Source organism: Accipiter gentilis, chromosome 12 (assembly GCF_929443795.1).
Source record: "Accipiter gentilis chromosome 12, bAccGen1.1, whole genome shotgun sequence".
Lineage (NCBI taxonomy): Eukaryota > Metazoa > Chordata > Aves > Accipitriformes > Accipitridae > Astur > Astur gentilis.
In genome coordinates this window covers 22175666-22191311 of record NC_064891.1, presented here as the reverse complement: position 1 = coordinate 22191311, position 15646 = coordinate 22175666, and the positions used below count along the sequence as shown (strand labels likewise).

The following is a 15646-nucleotide window of genomic DNA, read 5'->3' as shown; positions in this document are numbered from 1 at the left end:
AGCTTTCAAATTATGCGCGTCAGATGGATTTTTTTTCCACAAAGACATTTTAGTTTCATTAAGATCCGTCTTACACTTAAGGAACATTATTCCATACTTAAAACTCAACAGCTATTAACAGGCCAATGGAGGGAGGCAGTGGACCATTCAAAATCACCACATTATAAGCAAAATAAATTTTTTTTTCTTAACCTCAAGCAAATTTTCACATACCTTTACAAAACTCATACGGAGAGTGCACATCTTAGTAAGCTCATACACTGTCTCAAAGCCATGGTTCACTGACTGAGCCAAAAGCTGAGCAAACTCCTGATTATTGAAAATCTTCAAACTGCAGCCACTGGGGATTTTGCAGACCGTGGTGGGATGGAACCCATGATGGTAGTTGCAGTTCCGACTTTGCACAAAAATACTGCTGTCACTAAGACATTCAGCATACACTTCCCCACCAACGTAATAGAGATGAACACCTAGGAGGAAAAGGTTGACGTAAGGAGGTTAGATGAATGCGCACTGTGATCTATTTTTCATGCTCTGTCTTCACAGAGATAGGTTTCTATTTAAAGAGATAAACATTAACTGCATATCAGACCATCATCTGTCTGTCTTCAAACTTGATTTTTACTTTTCTGTTTCATCAGCAGGTGATTTGAAAGGAGGGTGTGTATGTATGTATATATAACAGAAATTGGCAATTCCTGGGGTTTAACATGTTGTATGTATATTCAACAACAATAAACTAGAAAGCACTGCAGTAGTTTTGATGCAGTACATTGGATGGCTTGACCAACTTGAACTTTTTCTCATTATATTTATGTAAAACAATAATCGGGAATGCAAAGTGAGCGAGGAGAAACCTACTGCATAATTTGTAGATACTAAAGCAGCCCCAAGCTGGGTTCTCTGGAAAAGTCCTGAATGCTATTTTGGGAAGCATTAGTTTTTTCAGCTCGCTTTAATTCCAGAAAGCTGGAAAAAGAAAATGGCCCTTGTGTTTCTCAGATATATCTGTCAAATGAGGGTACACAACAATTTTATAGTCCTTTTCACTTCTGCTGCCTCCTCCCTCACCTGCCGCTGATGGAAGCGGCCCCAGAAGAGCAGAATATACCCCCCCTTAATCCAGGAGGAAATAGTGACCTACTACATCATCTGGACACTCACAAATCTATGGGACCAGATGGGATCCTTCCAAGAGTACTGAGGGAACTGGCGGAGGTGCTTGCCAAGCCACTCTCCATCATCTATTGGTGATCCTGGTCAACGGGGGAGGTCCCAGAGGACTGTAGGCTTGCCAATGTGACGCCCCTTTACAAGAAGGGTTGGAGGGAGGATCTGGGGAACTACGGGCCTGTCAGCCTGACCTCGGTACCAGGGAAGATTATGGAACGGTTTGTCTTGAGAGCACTCACATGGCAAGCCCAGGATAAGAAGGGGATCAGGCCCAGCCAGCATGGATTTACGAAAGGCAGGTCCTGCTTAACCAACCTGATCTCCTTCTATGACCAGGTGACCCACCTAGTGGATGAGGGAAAGGCTGTGGATATTATCTACCTTGACTTCAGCAGGGCCTTTGATACTGTCTCTCATGGCATACGCCTTGAGAAGCTGGCAGCTCATGGCTTGGACAAGTGTACTCTTTGCTGGGTGAAAAACTGGCTGGATGGCCAAGCCCAGAGGGTTGTGGTGAATGGAGTTAAATCCAGTTGGTGGCAGGTCACAAGTGGTGTTCCCCAGGGCTCGGTGTTGGGCCCCATTCCGTTTAATATGTTTATCAATGATTTGGACGAGGGGATTGAGTGGACCCTCAGCAAGTCTGCAGATGACACCAAGTTGGGAGGCAGGGTCAATCTGCTTGAGGGTAGGAAGGCTCTACAGAGAGATCTGGACAGGCTGGATCGATGGGCCGAGGCCAACTGTATGAGGTTCAACGAGGCCAAGTGCTGGGTCCTGCACTTGGATCACAGTAACCCCATGCAGTGCTACAGGCTTGGGGAAGAGCGGCTGGAAAGCTGCCCAGCAGAGAAAGACCTGGGGGTGCTGGCTGACAGCCGGCTGAATATGAGCCAGCAGTGTGCCCAGGTGGCCAAGAAGGGCAACCAAGTTGGTGAGGGGCCTGGAGCACAAGTCTTGAGGAGCAGCTGAGGGAGCTGGGGCTGTTTGGTCTGACGAAAAGGAGGCTGAGGGGAGACCTTATCGCTCTCTACAACTACCTGAAGGGGGGTTGCAGTGAGGTGGGTGCTGGTCTCTTCTGTCAGGTGGCTGGTGATAGGATGAGAGGAAATGGCCTCAAGTTGCGGCAAGGGAGATTTAGGTTGGATAATAGGAAAAATTTCTTTACTGAGAGGGTTGTCAGACATTGGAACAGGCTGCCCAGGGAAGCGGTTGAGTCACCATCCCTGGAGGTAATTCAAAAAAGCACGTAGACAAGGTACTCCAGAACATGGTTTAGTGGGCATGGATGATGGTTGGACCCAATGATCTTGAAGGTCTTTTCCAACCTAAACGATTCTATGATTCTATGACATACAGGGAAACTTTGTGGAGATTTGCTGTCAGTAGAACTCAATTCCAAAGGCTTTGAGAAAGCAAGAAAATTTGCCTTTTGTGTTTAAAAATGATTATTTGCTGTTTAAACCTTTCACTTCCCACAGTGTCATGAGTCAGAGAAGCAAACACACAGAATTTAAAAACTAAACTCAAGTCCAGTCAGCCTTGACTGTGCTCTGTCGTGTAAGATTTTGCCGCTGACTATGCGTGTACCTGTATGGGTACATATACACTCCCACCTGATCTGCAAAAACATTTATGGCTATGTCTTCAAATTTGGGATTTACACCTCCTTCCTCAAAGACTAACAGTTCTACATCATCATTAGTTGTACACATTTACTTATTCAACAGCGTCCTTGTCTCTTCCACACGCTGCTTCAGTACACACATAGTTAAGTGCTTCAGCAGAACTCTGCTTGCAGCTGGGTTACTTTTAACAGGAATATGAATGAGGTGTTAAATAAATATCCTGATACTTGGTAAGATGGATGGGGAGGAAAAGAAGGATGAAGTATTAGGACTTGAGTGGCACAGCACAGGTGTGGTGTACTGCTGAGAGCAGCACAAGTCCTCATGTAGAGAAAAGCTGTCCAGACTGAGGGCTCAACTTGAAGACCTGAGAGTTCTCTTCAGTTTCAATTCTTTCCTCCTCTAAGTAGGAAGAAGATACTTCATTAACTGGCACTTACAACATAGACCACACTGCTTGGGCATGCTGAACCCTCAACTGCCTCAGAAAATTTAAGAGTTTACTAATAATGTAAACACCTAAAAAACGTATCTGGCAGGAATGCCCCATCTGCAAGGGGCAATGTCAGTTTTGCCAGTCATTTGCATTATAGGCGAGTTCTCAGAAAAGAGGACTGTATTAAGTCACACGTAAAACAGAAGATATTCTCTTTTGCAGGACACTGTCTCAGCCATAGAAGCACAAAACTTCCACTGAAACAATCACCAGCCTATGAAAAATGCATTTGGAAAAACTGTTTTATCAGGCTGTCTCTCTAAATACATGTTAGGATAGCTAATTTATGTTGGAACTAAGGCTAGCTAAAAATTTGGTGCCAAGAACTATAATTTGCATTTCCATATACTCCAATGACCAATATAAATCAAGACATTTCATTAGACAAACTACCTTAAGCTCTCATTCTAATTAAGATTATGATAGCCTTCAGGCAATTAAAAATTGATTAAGGGTAAAAGCTTCCTGTAATTACACACCAGGTAAGAACAATACTGTGCTTATAAGACCTGGCCAGAGAATTATGTACTTACCAACACAAGCACTTATCCCATGTATTTGGGAAGACCAGCCTGCTCTTGAGGCAAGTGGCCCAGGTTGTCACATCTAGGGGAAATCGTGCCCCGCCCCCCCTAAACCCAAAAAACAGATGCAAAGATCCATGCAACTCACCTTTGCCAATATGCCGCCTAGTGTTCTCAATGGTGGAGTTGCGGTTAACATTCGAGAGTAGCCCCAGGCAAAATCTGTTCTTGTTGTTTGAAGGATCAGTGAAGCCATCAACGAGGACACTGGTGGAAGAAGCATGGAACGCCTCCCCAACACGATTATTCAGCTCATAGTAGACAATGGAGCACCAATGCTTTGGCTCTTCGTAAGCAACTGCCTGAACATCTGTAAAGCAACAATGGAAACCTTACAATCTAACAGTGCTGGAATACAGGCTCAAGACGTGGAGATTGATAAACCTGCAGATTTTGGCAGAAGGTCACTGAAAGATGAGCCGGATAAACAACTGCAGCTAAATGAAGGCTCGTCTACCTTCAGTTATTTTTTAACTCTTCACAGCCACAGACATACAATGGAATAATTTCACCTCACCTCTACTTGCACAAGACTCACAAGAGACAAAGGTTGGCACTAGACATCAACAGAAAAGTGCAGGAAGCTCCTGGGCGCGTATCAACGAGCACCCCAATATCCCTGCCGCATTTTCTACAACACTACGGTGCGGGCCCAGACAACAGAGAAATACTACAATTATACAGCTCAGCTTTCTTCCCAATTTAGTAAATGAACTTTTACTTCAGTTCATTTTACTCAGCTACCAAATTACAAATCAGCTCTGTGCTTACTGCAAAGTTTTACAGTGACAGGAAGAAACAGCAACACAAAATTGCACAAGAGACCATTTGTAACTTCGGGTAGCAAGAAGTATAGCAAGGTAGCTTAAATATACAGTCAGAAGATAAATCTTTCACCATTCGGGGTGTGCACAAATATTCCTCCTGGGCTTCTTGGGGGAAGGGTAGGAGATTTAAAAAAAACTAAGAGAGATTGATATTTGTCTGCAGAACATGCATGAAGCCCATCTTCAGTATGATTAGATATTTCTTGGGATCAGAAGCTGAACAAGAGCATAGCCGAACAATTAACACTGTGCTGAAGAGCAAATGAAATGGAGGAAGATATTATTTAATGAGAACCTTTTATTCACCAAGTGCTACCAAATGGAAAATCTGCAACTGTTCATCACCAAAAGAATTACTTGTTGAGTAATAGCAAGGATTTCTCAGAAGGTGGTTTTCCAGACTCTGGTAACAAGAAGCTCCTCCTCAGCAGGCTCTTCACTGAAGCTGGGAATCGTGCAGAATGCCAACAGGAAATTCCTGGTTCACAACTTCTACCCATCAAGCTCTAGAAACACATTGAAGTCTTGAGGTAACACTTGTGACTGTGCACAGGGAACCATTTCTCCAGATGATACCGAAGGTCTTTACCAAAAAGAGTTTCCCCAGTGGGTGTCCAACAGCAGCACAGGCTTCTTCAGGTATCTCCACCCAGTGTGCACTCTTTCAAGTGCCAAACATAGCTACAAATTATTAAACTGCCTCCAAATAAAAGGAGACTAGCGAAGGGATGTGGTTGCTTTATGTGGTTTCTTTTAAATGAAGGAGACTATTTCACTGCTAAGCCTAGCACAGTTGGACTTGCTGCTAAGATACCAACTTTGCAGATTAAAGCTCCAACTACAGGTCAAAGTGCTAAAATGAAAATCAGACTGGTACTATGGGAAAACCTGTTTCTCTGGCCAGAGGTTTCCTTCTCCCAGCTTCATGGGATCAGCCAGCTAAGACCAGTCTTCATATTTTCCTCTGTTCACAGATCATACCATTATAAGTTTTCTGACACATGCAAAACAAAAACTAAAACATCCTCCCACAAACCAGCAGCAAATAGAAGATAAAAAAAGGTGGCAAATAACGAAAAGCAGGATAACACATCCTACATCACTGTGCAAAACTTATGAGCGCAGTGTCTACTGCTGACCAATAACTTGCTTAAAACACTGGTAAAAAGGAGCTGATCTTTCCTGATACCCTAGCATTTTCTATCCTTTCACGTCACTGTAAAAAGAAAAAACCCAAAACCAAAACCCAAACAATAAAATATAATAAAAATCACTCATTAATTATTAGTAAGAGGTTACTACACTTTTAATTCCCATGAAGATGCCAGTAATTATCAAAGCTGCAGCTTTGCCCCAGTTCTCAAAGTCAGGAAGAAATTTTGCCAGCTGGCCATTCTTACAGAATGAATCATATCTCTCTCACACAGATTTCACACTAACTTCCTTACATTTGCTTTAAGTCATGCAGAGCAGGTGCGTTTAGTCTCTCTATTCCCAGCATGGGCCAACAATGGAAATTACCCAACTTCATTGACAGGATGCAGCTTGTTAAATCAAATCTCTTAAGACTAACAAATCACCATGAAGAACACACTTCTAAGAAGTCTGCAACAAAAATGCTGCAGTAAGTTCACAGCAAAAACTCTTCTTTTACAACCTGCAGCAGATTTTCAAGTAGTGCAATTAGAGCATACATATATGAATAATAAACATGTAAAGGCACACAGAAGTAAGGTTTGTTTGTGGTTTTTTTTAAATGAAGGGACAGGGGAGAAAATCCATTGTCCTTTACTAGGAGGGAAAAATACTAATAAACAATTTTTATTTTTAAGTGGTTGAATGTTAAAAAGCAAGACTAAAAATGTAAACCCTTTTCTCTTTATCAACTCTCATGTAATAGAGGAATCCTACAGTACTCGTGAATTTTGTGAGAGGGACAAACATGAAAAGGCCTGCAGTTAGGCATAAACATTGATAAATGTACTTTGGGCCAGCAAGGACTATACATACACACAGAGTGAGTGTACTGGATTAGCAAAAAGTGGAAATGCTACAGATAAGATTTATCACATGCAAAACTCATTCCACATAGAGAGTAAACAGGTTAGCACAAAAGCTATCCAAATTGTTCTAAAAGGGCAAATATACTTCCTGAAAGTAGACATTAACCTTAGCAACAAGTTAAAAAAAAAAAAAAACAAAAAAACAAAAAAACAAATTAAAAAAATCAAACAACAGTTAAATTGTTCATATGCTTGTGATCTTGATAATCATTCTGGCACAGCATCCAGTTTGCTGCTCTTTCTTGGCATGGGCCACAACTGCGTAAGCTTATGTGTTCTCTAAAGGGGCTATTTCTCACAATGTGATGAATGCACTAAATCCTTTACTCAGCAGTCACAGCTGGCTGCAAAGGCTTTAAAAAGCAATGTGTAAAGAGATGTTTGCGTCATAGTACATAAAGCAATAGGGTTGTTTGGGTTTTTTTAATACAGATTTTAAAGTTTGTAGCAGTGCCACACCTCAGGCAGACAGGTCTGAAATCTGAACCAAGTGCTATCACTGCATAACTCAAAGATGGAAAAAAAAAATGGGGAGAGAGGTTGGAACAACACAAAACACAAAAAAACCTCAAACACCCTTATGACCAGGAGAAGGGTAAATTATTAAAAGCAGAGCATACTCTTTAAGGACTAAGTTTAGAATTCAGGACAAAAACATAATAAGAAAAAACAATTCTATGAGATGTACTGTCTTAGAGGAAAAAATACAGATATTCCAGTTAGCCATGTAAAATGTCTCTGGGCATTTACATAACTGACAGTATTTGCATCCCTCCTCTGATCAAGTCTTTGCTTGGAGAGCTATTCTTGACCATATCTACTGTCATCCACAATTCAGTAGGCTTTATACAGCATTAACTGGATCATTCCAATAAATCAATGTAATCATAAGAGAGAAAGACATTCCTTTCCTTGCACACGTGTAATTTCAGCATCGCACACGGAAATGCGTAGCATCATAGGAATTCTTTCTGTTTGGCGATTAGTGGAAGTTCCACATTACAAAACATAACATGACTGGCCATTGAGTTGGTTGGGAGTAAGTACTAACCCCCATACACTTTACATGTTTCCAAGAGTCACATGACAGCTTCTTGTCCTAAATAGATATTTACATTTATAATTTTTTATCTCCAGATTTACTATTTCATCCCTTACAACAACAGAAAAAATTTACACCGCTTGTTTTTTTTCTTTTCTACAGCTAAAAATCTCCATAAACAACGTACATCCAAAATTGAAACTCAACTATTAAAATTAAATTCTGAAAGTTCTTTACTCTTAAAAAGCAAAGCAGAAGACAAGAAGGAAGTGTTTTTACCTCCTCTGTGTATGTCAGGAGGAATTGTGGGTGCCATCATGTTGGTATCCATTGGCTGGGAGGTATCGTGTGTCATCTGATCTTCCGGAGGCAGGTAAGCAGGAGGGGGAGTATCGGCTAAATATAGAAAAGGCAGAGATACATGAGTCCTCTCCTCTCTTTAAAGTATATATACATACCCACATAAACAGCTTTAGTCTGGAAATGCTTCCAGCCTGACTCAGCTATAGACTTCCACCCACTAGAACTCTGAGAAAGCAATCATGGACCTTGAATCAGGAAAGCAAAGAATTAGTGTGCATATTAAGCACAACTGCAATAAAAACAAGCCACAAGCCAAAAAGAAAGCTCAGCTATGTTTCCAGCCCGCATTTTTTGCAGGTTGAAAGTGCCATATAGACAATAAGGCACAAAGAGGTCTCAGGACCAGACCAGAAGTAGATATCGCATATGGTAAATGTGAACAGAAGTTGGAGCAGAAAACTTCCAGTCTGAACCTTCCTGTTTCCAACGTGATTCTATCAGCAAAGTAAGCAAACTTCCCAGATATATCTGGGACCTTACTTATTGTCATTGTGAAGTATTAGCTCTGTTTCCCTAGACTGGCAACAGTAGAAAGTGTTCAGGAACCCAAACTGCACAGAATTAGCTGCCTGGGTCTGTAATTTATCTGTCAGTGTCTCCTACTGGCTGTACTGCTCCGTTCAGGACTGAATCACTAGCATAAAACTAGCCTGTGCACAACGACTGTATTCACTAACACACTGCTTTCAGCCCTGTTTGAAACATCCCAGCCAGGTACTCACATTGCCCTTCAGCTGCCTATTTCACTTCTGGGAAAGCTTCCCAAATGGCTTCTTAGAAGCTGCAGGAAGTTGCCAATGTCACCATTTCCCAATACACCAGAGGACACCCTCCTTCAAATCAACTGCACAGAGGTACATGCAAAAGAGAGAAACCCTTGCCTGATCCCTGCAAGCTTTCCTGCAAAAGATGAGATTAGATTACCACTACACTATCTCTAGTGAACACTGCTGCTGCTCATCCCATATTTACTTCCATTACTGAGAGCATGGAAATAAATAATCACAGGGGCCTCCAAAACCCTGAAAACCAAATTAGCATCAACAAAAGGCAGGAGAATCATACCGCTGTTTTGTATGTTTTGTTTCTTTGTGGGGTGGTTTTGGTTTTGGGGGGTTTTTTTTTGTTTGGTTTTTTTAAGAAAACACATGCTAATGTAATCTATTAACTGCCTACTGTTCAGGTTTTACATCTAATACTGGCAGGTACCTTGATAATTCCCTTACTTGGATACCACCAGTTGGGCAAGAGAGCAGCAGAGAAAGAAAGAGGTGACAAACAGGACTGCATTAAAAGCTTAACAGTCTCCACAGGAGTTCAAGTCTTGTGTTTTACTAAGCCTTAAACGTTTGTATGTGTGCAAACATAACACCAGTGATGCACAGGTAGGAAAACAAGATTGTAAGGCCACAGGCAATGAATTAGCCAGTACCTAGAAAGTTTTCAAGACCTCTGGATAACTGCCTTTTTTTTTTTTTTAATTTCCAAAAGTCAGCCTCTTTCCCCAGTAGTCAAGACAGACAACCGTCCAGAGCTAAGCGTCAAGGACATTAGTATCTTGACCTCCCCTCTAATTCAATTTTTTCACTGCAGCTGCTGACTTGTCTTTATGGGCATGCAGACAGAACAGACGCTCAAAGATCAAGTGAACTTCCACAAGCCAGCGCTCAGGAAGACCTTGTTACAGAAGCCTGTATCTCTGCTGGAAGAGCCCCAACCACACTAATCATATTTGGGGGGGGAGCAAAGACAGCTGGTTTTGTGGCAACTTTTTACATTTTTTTAGAAAAGCCAATACAAACTCTCCTTCCCTCCTGCCTCTACATATTCAGTAGTCTTTACTCACAAGAGAAAAATTTACAGAGAAACAACTATCAGCAGCAGAAATCTATGGATGTTAATTTCATGTAATAGAAAACAGATTTTTCACAAGTCTGCCGTTTTGTTTATATATGCCCTCCCTCAGCCCCCAAAGAAAACATGCAAACAGAACATCAGTAAGCATTTGTATGGACTCCTTCTCCCAGCATCTAGATCAACAAATCTGTCACAGACTGCTTCTGCAGTATTTTTATCCATCTGTATGGAAAGACCAAAAAAAAAAAAAAGACAGCTTCACAGAATTTTCTACGGACATCCATCAACAAAGAATGGTTCTTACTTCTTTGACTTCAGGAAGCAAAGCAGCACAAGGATTTCTTTTCAGGCCCTTAAGGGATTGTTTTTCAGTTGAAGTATATTTGTTTCTTGAAATTACATCATTATGTGAAGAAAATTTATCAAGTAGCAATAGCATGATCCCCTTGTGAAACATCCTCCTTCTGCAGAACTAAAGCATTGTGCTGAATTTATGATGATCTCTTTCCTAAGCAAGGATGATCTGTAGCATTACACTTCTTGTGCATTAAACACTATGCTTTGTGGGCTAAACCGTTGAACTAATCCCCAAACCATTTTGAATCCCTCCCTCTGCCCCAGAAGAGTTTTACTGTAATGTGTTAACTGTGTTTGAAAGAAGGACAATTATTAAAATCCTCAATATTATTACTAGACAAAGAGACTACATAGTCTTTATTACTTTGTATCTCTTGGCTTACTATCCAACACAAGTGTTGGCTCATAATTTAGTATTATTAAGCAAAAAAATCATTATACCAGTGATGTCCAACCACCTTCTCCCTTCTGAAGGGGAAATGAAGTTGACTGTACCTGGCATCTGGAAAGGACTTCCCGGGTCTGAGCTGGCTGGAGAATGCGGGTAGGTGCTACTGCTGCTTCCAGGCGAGTTTGGATAACTGCTGTTAGGTGAGTGGGGGAACGGGTGACTATTGGGTTGCTGAAAAGAGTCCGGGAAAGTAGCGTTGTGCGGCATGTGGGGCTCATTTTGTCCCAGGTTGCGGAATTGGGCCAATAGGCTGTGCTGAGGATTGTACTCGCTGTGCCTTGGAACCAGCACCGGAGGAAGGACTGGAAAGGGAGAAAGAGGGAAAAGCCACAGCATTAGAGACTCTGTTCTGAAGGACTAGGCTATACAGGGGGAAAAAAAACACCCAACACATTCTTCCTCCCCTAGGGCATATTCACATCTGTCTTAAAAACAAGGTAGTCAAATCTAGGAGCACATGTCCAAGCAAGAACTCTTTTCCTTATATCCGGTTACCGCATAGCTTGAATTCATAGCGATCGTGCTAGCTACCTGGTTTGCCAGATGAGAGCTTGTTTTCACAGAGGGCCAGTGGAGAAGAGCCAAGAACAAACCGCAATTCTGCATTTTAGTTTTCTTCGCACAAAGAAATGCTGGGAAGTAAATGCATTACAATGCTGACATGCAGTTCATTTTGCTGTACTTGTGATCCTGCTAATCACGTAATGGCCTGTAACCCAAAACCTTGCTAATAAGGACAGATATTTTTTCTGAAGACAATACTAATAGGCCTTGAACTCAGTCTCGTCCCAACAGCTGTAATTTTATTTTTAACCTGGACCATGTTCTTACAAGTTAGTATTAAAACAGTTATTAACTCTTCAAGTCAGTTTACAAAATGTGCAATTTAAACAAAATTATGTAGTTCAAAAAAACCAACTGACAGCAATTGAGCTTCAACTATATACTACTGTGGGATCAGAGAAACACACATCAGAAACTGCTAGTCTCACCATACTCCCAAGGCCTCCTCACCAGCAGGGAAACAAAGGTCTCTTTTTAACTGGGAATATGAACATGATACCAGATACACTAAGATAAAAGAATCAGCTCTTTTTCCAGTGGCTCAGCTTCTATCTTTGAACACCTCACAGCAAAGTCCAAGCTACTCAAAGGATTAAAAGCCAGTCTTGTTATAGATTGAGATTCTTGGGTGATGGGGAAAGAAGAGAGGCAAGGGCACGGAAAGGGAGATGCATGCACAAAGAAGTGGAAGTGAAATAAAGAAGTTATTCCTCTCCACATCCGCCACCCTTCAGCACTTCCACTTCCCAGCTCCATGGCTGAACAGGACTGGAAGATACCCCCCAGGGTAGCCTGCCTTCAGGGGAGGGTGCTGAAAAAACACAAAAAACAGCAAAAGCAAGTCAGGCTACCATCCCCTCTCCCTGAGACACCTGCCCGGCATACAGAAGAGGAACAGGAGCATGTATACATGACAAGCCTATACAGACATAACTATCACTCAGATTAAGAAAGGTGTTTCAGAGACAGCTGCTTCACTGAAAGGCTGAATTACAAATTAATTGCAAAAACACCAAAACATCTTGCCAAGACAAACAGGTTCTTCCAAGACACCGGGGCATCTTTACTCTTCCAGCACTCTGCTTATACAGAGCATTCAGATACTTATGTGAGTGTCCTGGAGTCCAAGAGCACCAGGACACCGCTTGATGCACAGACCAGGCCTGAGGTCTAGGTCCATGTTTAAAAAACAGATACAAAAGGATGCCACGCACAAAACTCACTCACTAGTCCTAAAGCAAGTCGCAGATTAACTGGAAAAAAAGAGGAAAAAAAAGAAAAGAAAAAAAAAAGCAGGAGGTTTCCCTTGGCATATACCTAAGAGAGAAATTAAGCCACCAGATTTTTGCCTGCTAGTGGCATTAATGCATGGAAAGTTTGATCCCAGAAATCTTCACTGAACATACACTGAACACTGCCGCCCACCCCTACCAAAATTAAGGCTGCCCTAAAAATTGAATCTGATGTCTCACTTTCTTAGGGCAGCTTCACTGAGATTCCAACAGATCTCAAATATTTGAGGCAGATGTCACCCTAAGTAGATTTGTTCAGATGTGAAAATTTTAACGAACTCCACTTTACAAGAAACATACGAAGTTCCTAATTATGGCATTTTCTGAAACAAAACACATCCACCTGCCATTCTATAGAAGTTCTCAACTGCAAAACACTCCAGGAGAAGCTGCATCTCCCTCAGCTATGCAGACTGGTTGCATTAGAGGTAAGGGACTTTCTCACACATCACTGGAAAAAGCCATTAAAAAACCCAAAGAGTTACTCAACATTCAGGTGGACACCACAAATCCCCTCACTGACAACATAGCAAATGTCAAACCCAATCTCTCTGAATGTTAGGATCTCTCAGAATTAAGCTTGTTCTGTCAAACCTAGCAGTGAGGTCAAGCACTATTTAATTGTCATAGTCAACATTTGCTGGGCTAATAAATTACTAGTGAAAAAAGTAACATTGAGATCATGTGTTAAAAAGTATTTTCCCTTTCCTGTCTTTATTATTCTTCCTTGCTTTTCCAAGCATTAAAAACACAGCTTTCCTATCTTTTTCCTTCCTATGGAAGAAGGTCAAACCATTAACTTCTCTGAAGCTAATTTGTGCAGACAGTACATCACCTACATTTCCCATCCCCTACCTCACATTGAACAATGACACACATGACATCACAGGAAGCCACACGATTTATAGCACTTTAAAATAGCAGGAGAACAGGATATTTTCTGTATGTTTTCTGTAATTAAAATAAAGCAGTGCCAGATTTTCCCAAGGTATATATGCATGCTTCCTCCTGTTGGGCAGAACCACTGGTGAAGTTTAGGACTCAAAATAAGAACAAGTCCCCTCTTCCTAGCTCTCCCTCATGCAAACCTATACTTTCTGTCCAGCTACTTCAACCTCAAATGAATAAATGCCAACTTCTTCAAAATGCACATGGAAAAGGGGGAAAGGGGAAAAAAAGAATACAACTGGTATTGATACAGCACAACTAGTCTCAAAAATATCATTGCAGAATTTACTTTGAGCGCTGCCCCTAATTCACATCCTCCCTGAATACATACAACCTTAAATGAGGAGGAAGAATCCTGAAAGGCCACATCAGGTGGGGCAGACACTACAGTGCTCCAATTAGTGCAACTCCAAGACAGTCACTCACTGCCATAACCTGATCTCTCTGCAGCTCACGGGCTTGTTTGCAGACTAGTTGCTCCTACCAGAGTCACAGAGGAGTTAATCTAAATGCTGTTCACTCAGGAACGAAGACATGAGCAGGGACTGGGCCCTCCGCAAGTACAGAAGGATGCCAGGAGTTCAAAACTTAAAGGGGGATGCATACCTCTTCTTGCTCCCCTTGCCCGTGTGTAAGGCACTGAGCTTCTGGTCAGGTTGCAGACCTCAACCATATGGAATAACAAATTACTGAGGCTCAGTACAGCAGGGGAGGAGGCCAATCTCTGTTGCAGCTGCCAGCTCCAGGAAGAGGTATAATTGAAGGAGAAAAAGCATGAGAGAGTTACTCTGGGCTAAGCCAGCACACCTGTTGCTACAAAAATAATGAACCAGTGCACATCTTTGCTGTGCAGCTCTCCGCAGGATGCTGCTTTAACAGTTTGCAGACAGAATTTCTCCCTTTGTCTCTACCTTCTTCAGCAGAAGGGAACACGGATTCCAAAAAAATCAGATAAGATTTTTAAAAATTATCATTGTTTCTATTCAATAGGGATGCATATATTTAAATGAAACGTATTATTAAATACACTGTTGTCTAAAAAAGCTACTGCAACAGATTTGCAGATTCAACCTCATTAAAATGGTTAAAACCAGTTAATGGAGTAAAACCACAAGTCATCCAACAGCTTGATTTCTATACTTTCTCAAACACCAGACTAAAAGGTTTTATGGGCTATACCAGGGCTAAATTTTGCTCCAAGATTTTGTGTCAATGTGGACCTGCAGTTGGGAGTTAATACACAACTTCTAGAGGAAATGCTACTAGTAATAGTTGAAGAGGAAGATAAATCACCTGGAAGCCAGGCTGGGTATGTTTGTGGAACTGTAGCTAAGAAGAGAACCTGTATCTGTCAAGACAGCCTGGGAACTGGGTAGCTTGTTTTTACCATGCAAATAATACCCAGAGTATGCCCGCACCAAACAAGTGTAGCTGTATTAAAGAAATTACAGCTACAGGGCAATTTAACCCACAGGCGTATTTCATCTACGAGCCAAGAATGCCAAGAATATAGAAGATAGACCAAAGACAACCTGGCTGTTCAGATAAGTGTTCCAACTAACCACACCAAGAAAGAAATACTTTTATGAAAATGTAATGGTGGCCTTTGAAGAAAGCTACTGATCTCTACTCTTCGTATCTCGAGCACTTCATCCTGTTCGGAAAACTAACAGGTGTGCTGTCCTAGAGTAAAGATTTTCTTGGTTTTCTTTTTTGTTCTATTTTCACATTCCAGAGATAATGATTTTAGCAAACACAGAAGAGCTCCAATTTATGAATATAACTTTTTTTTTCCCCCCTAAAGTTTCTCTATTAAAAAAAAAACCCACCCTAATCCAAGCCAAAGGACCTGCTGTACTTTCAAAGAAGCATACTTTCTATCCAGATGGGTTTCGGTTATCTTACACAAGCCCAGATGACAGCTAGTTTCCCTCAAGGGCTCTTTTTTTATCCCCTTTGCATGTTACATGATGATTTGGGTAGGTATCTCTCTTTCCATGT

The 15646-nt window shown here is 41.5% G+C and overlaps 1 protein-coding gene across 4 annotated transcripts in view; it reads right to left on the bottom strand.

The window, feature by feature from the left end:
* The window catches only part of SMAD1 (SMAD family member 1), a 49173-nt gene that overhangs the window by 1951 nt on the left and 31576 nt on the right, over positions 1 to 15646 (bottom strand). For all 4 annotated transcript variants that reach the window (XM_049815054.1, XM_049815053.1, XM_049815057.1 and 1 more), the window contains 4 exons: positions 10886 to 11143; positions 8093 to 8209; positions 3970 to 4191; positions 214 to 470 (listed from right to left, as the gene is read on the bottom strand). In XM_049815054.1, coding sequence (XP_049671011.1) covers positions 214 to 470; positions 3970 to 4191; positions 8093 to 8209; positions 10886 to 11143 — 854 coding nt within the window. The remainder of the gene's footprint in view (positions 1 to 213; positions 471 to 3969; positions 4192 to 8092; positions 8210 to 10885; positions 11144 to 15646) is intronic.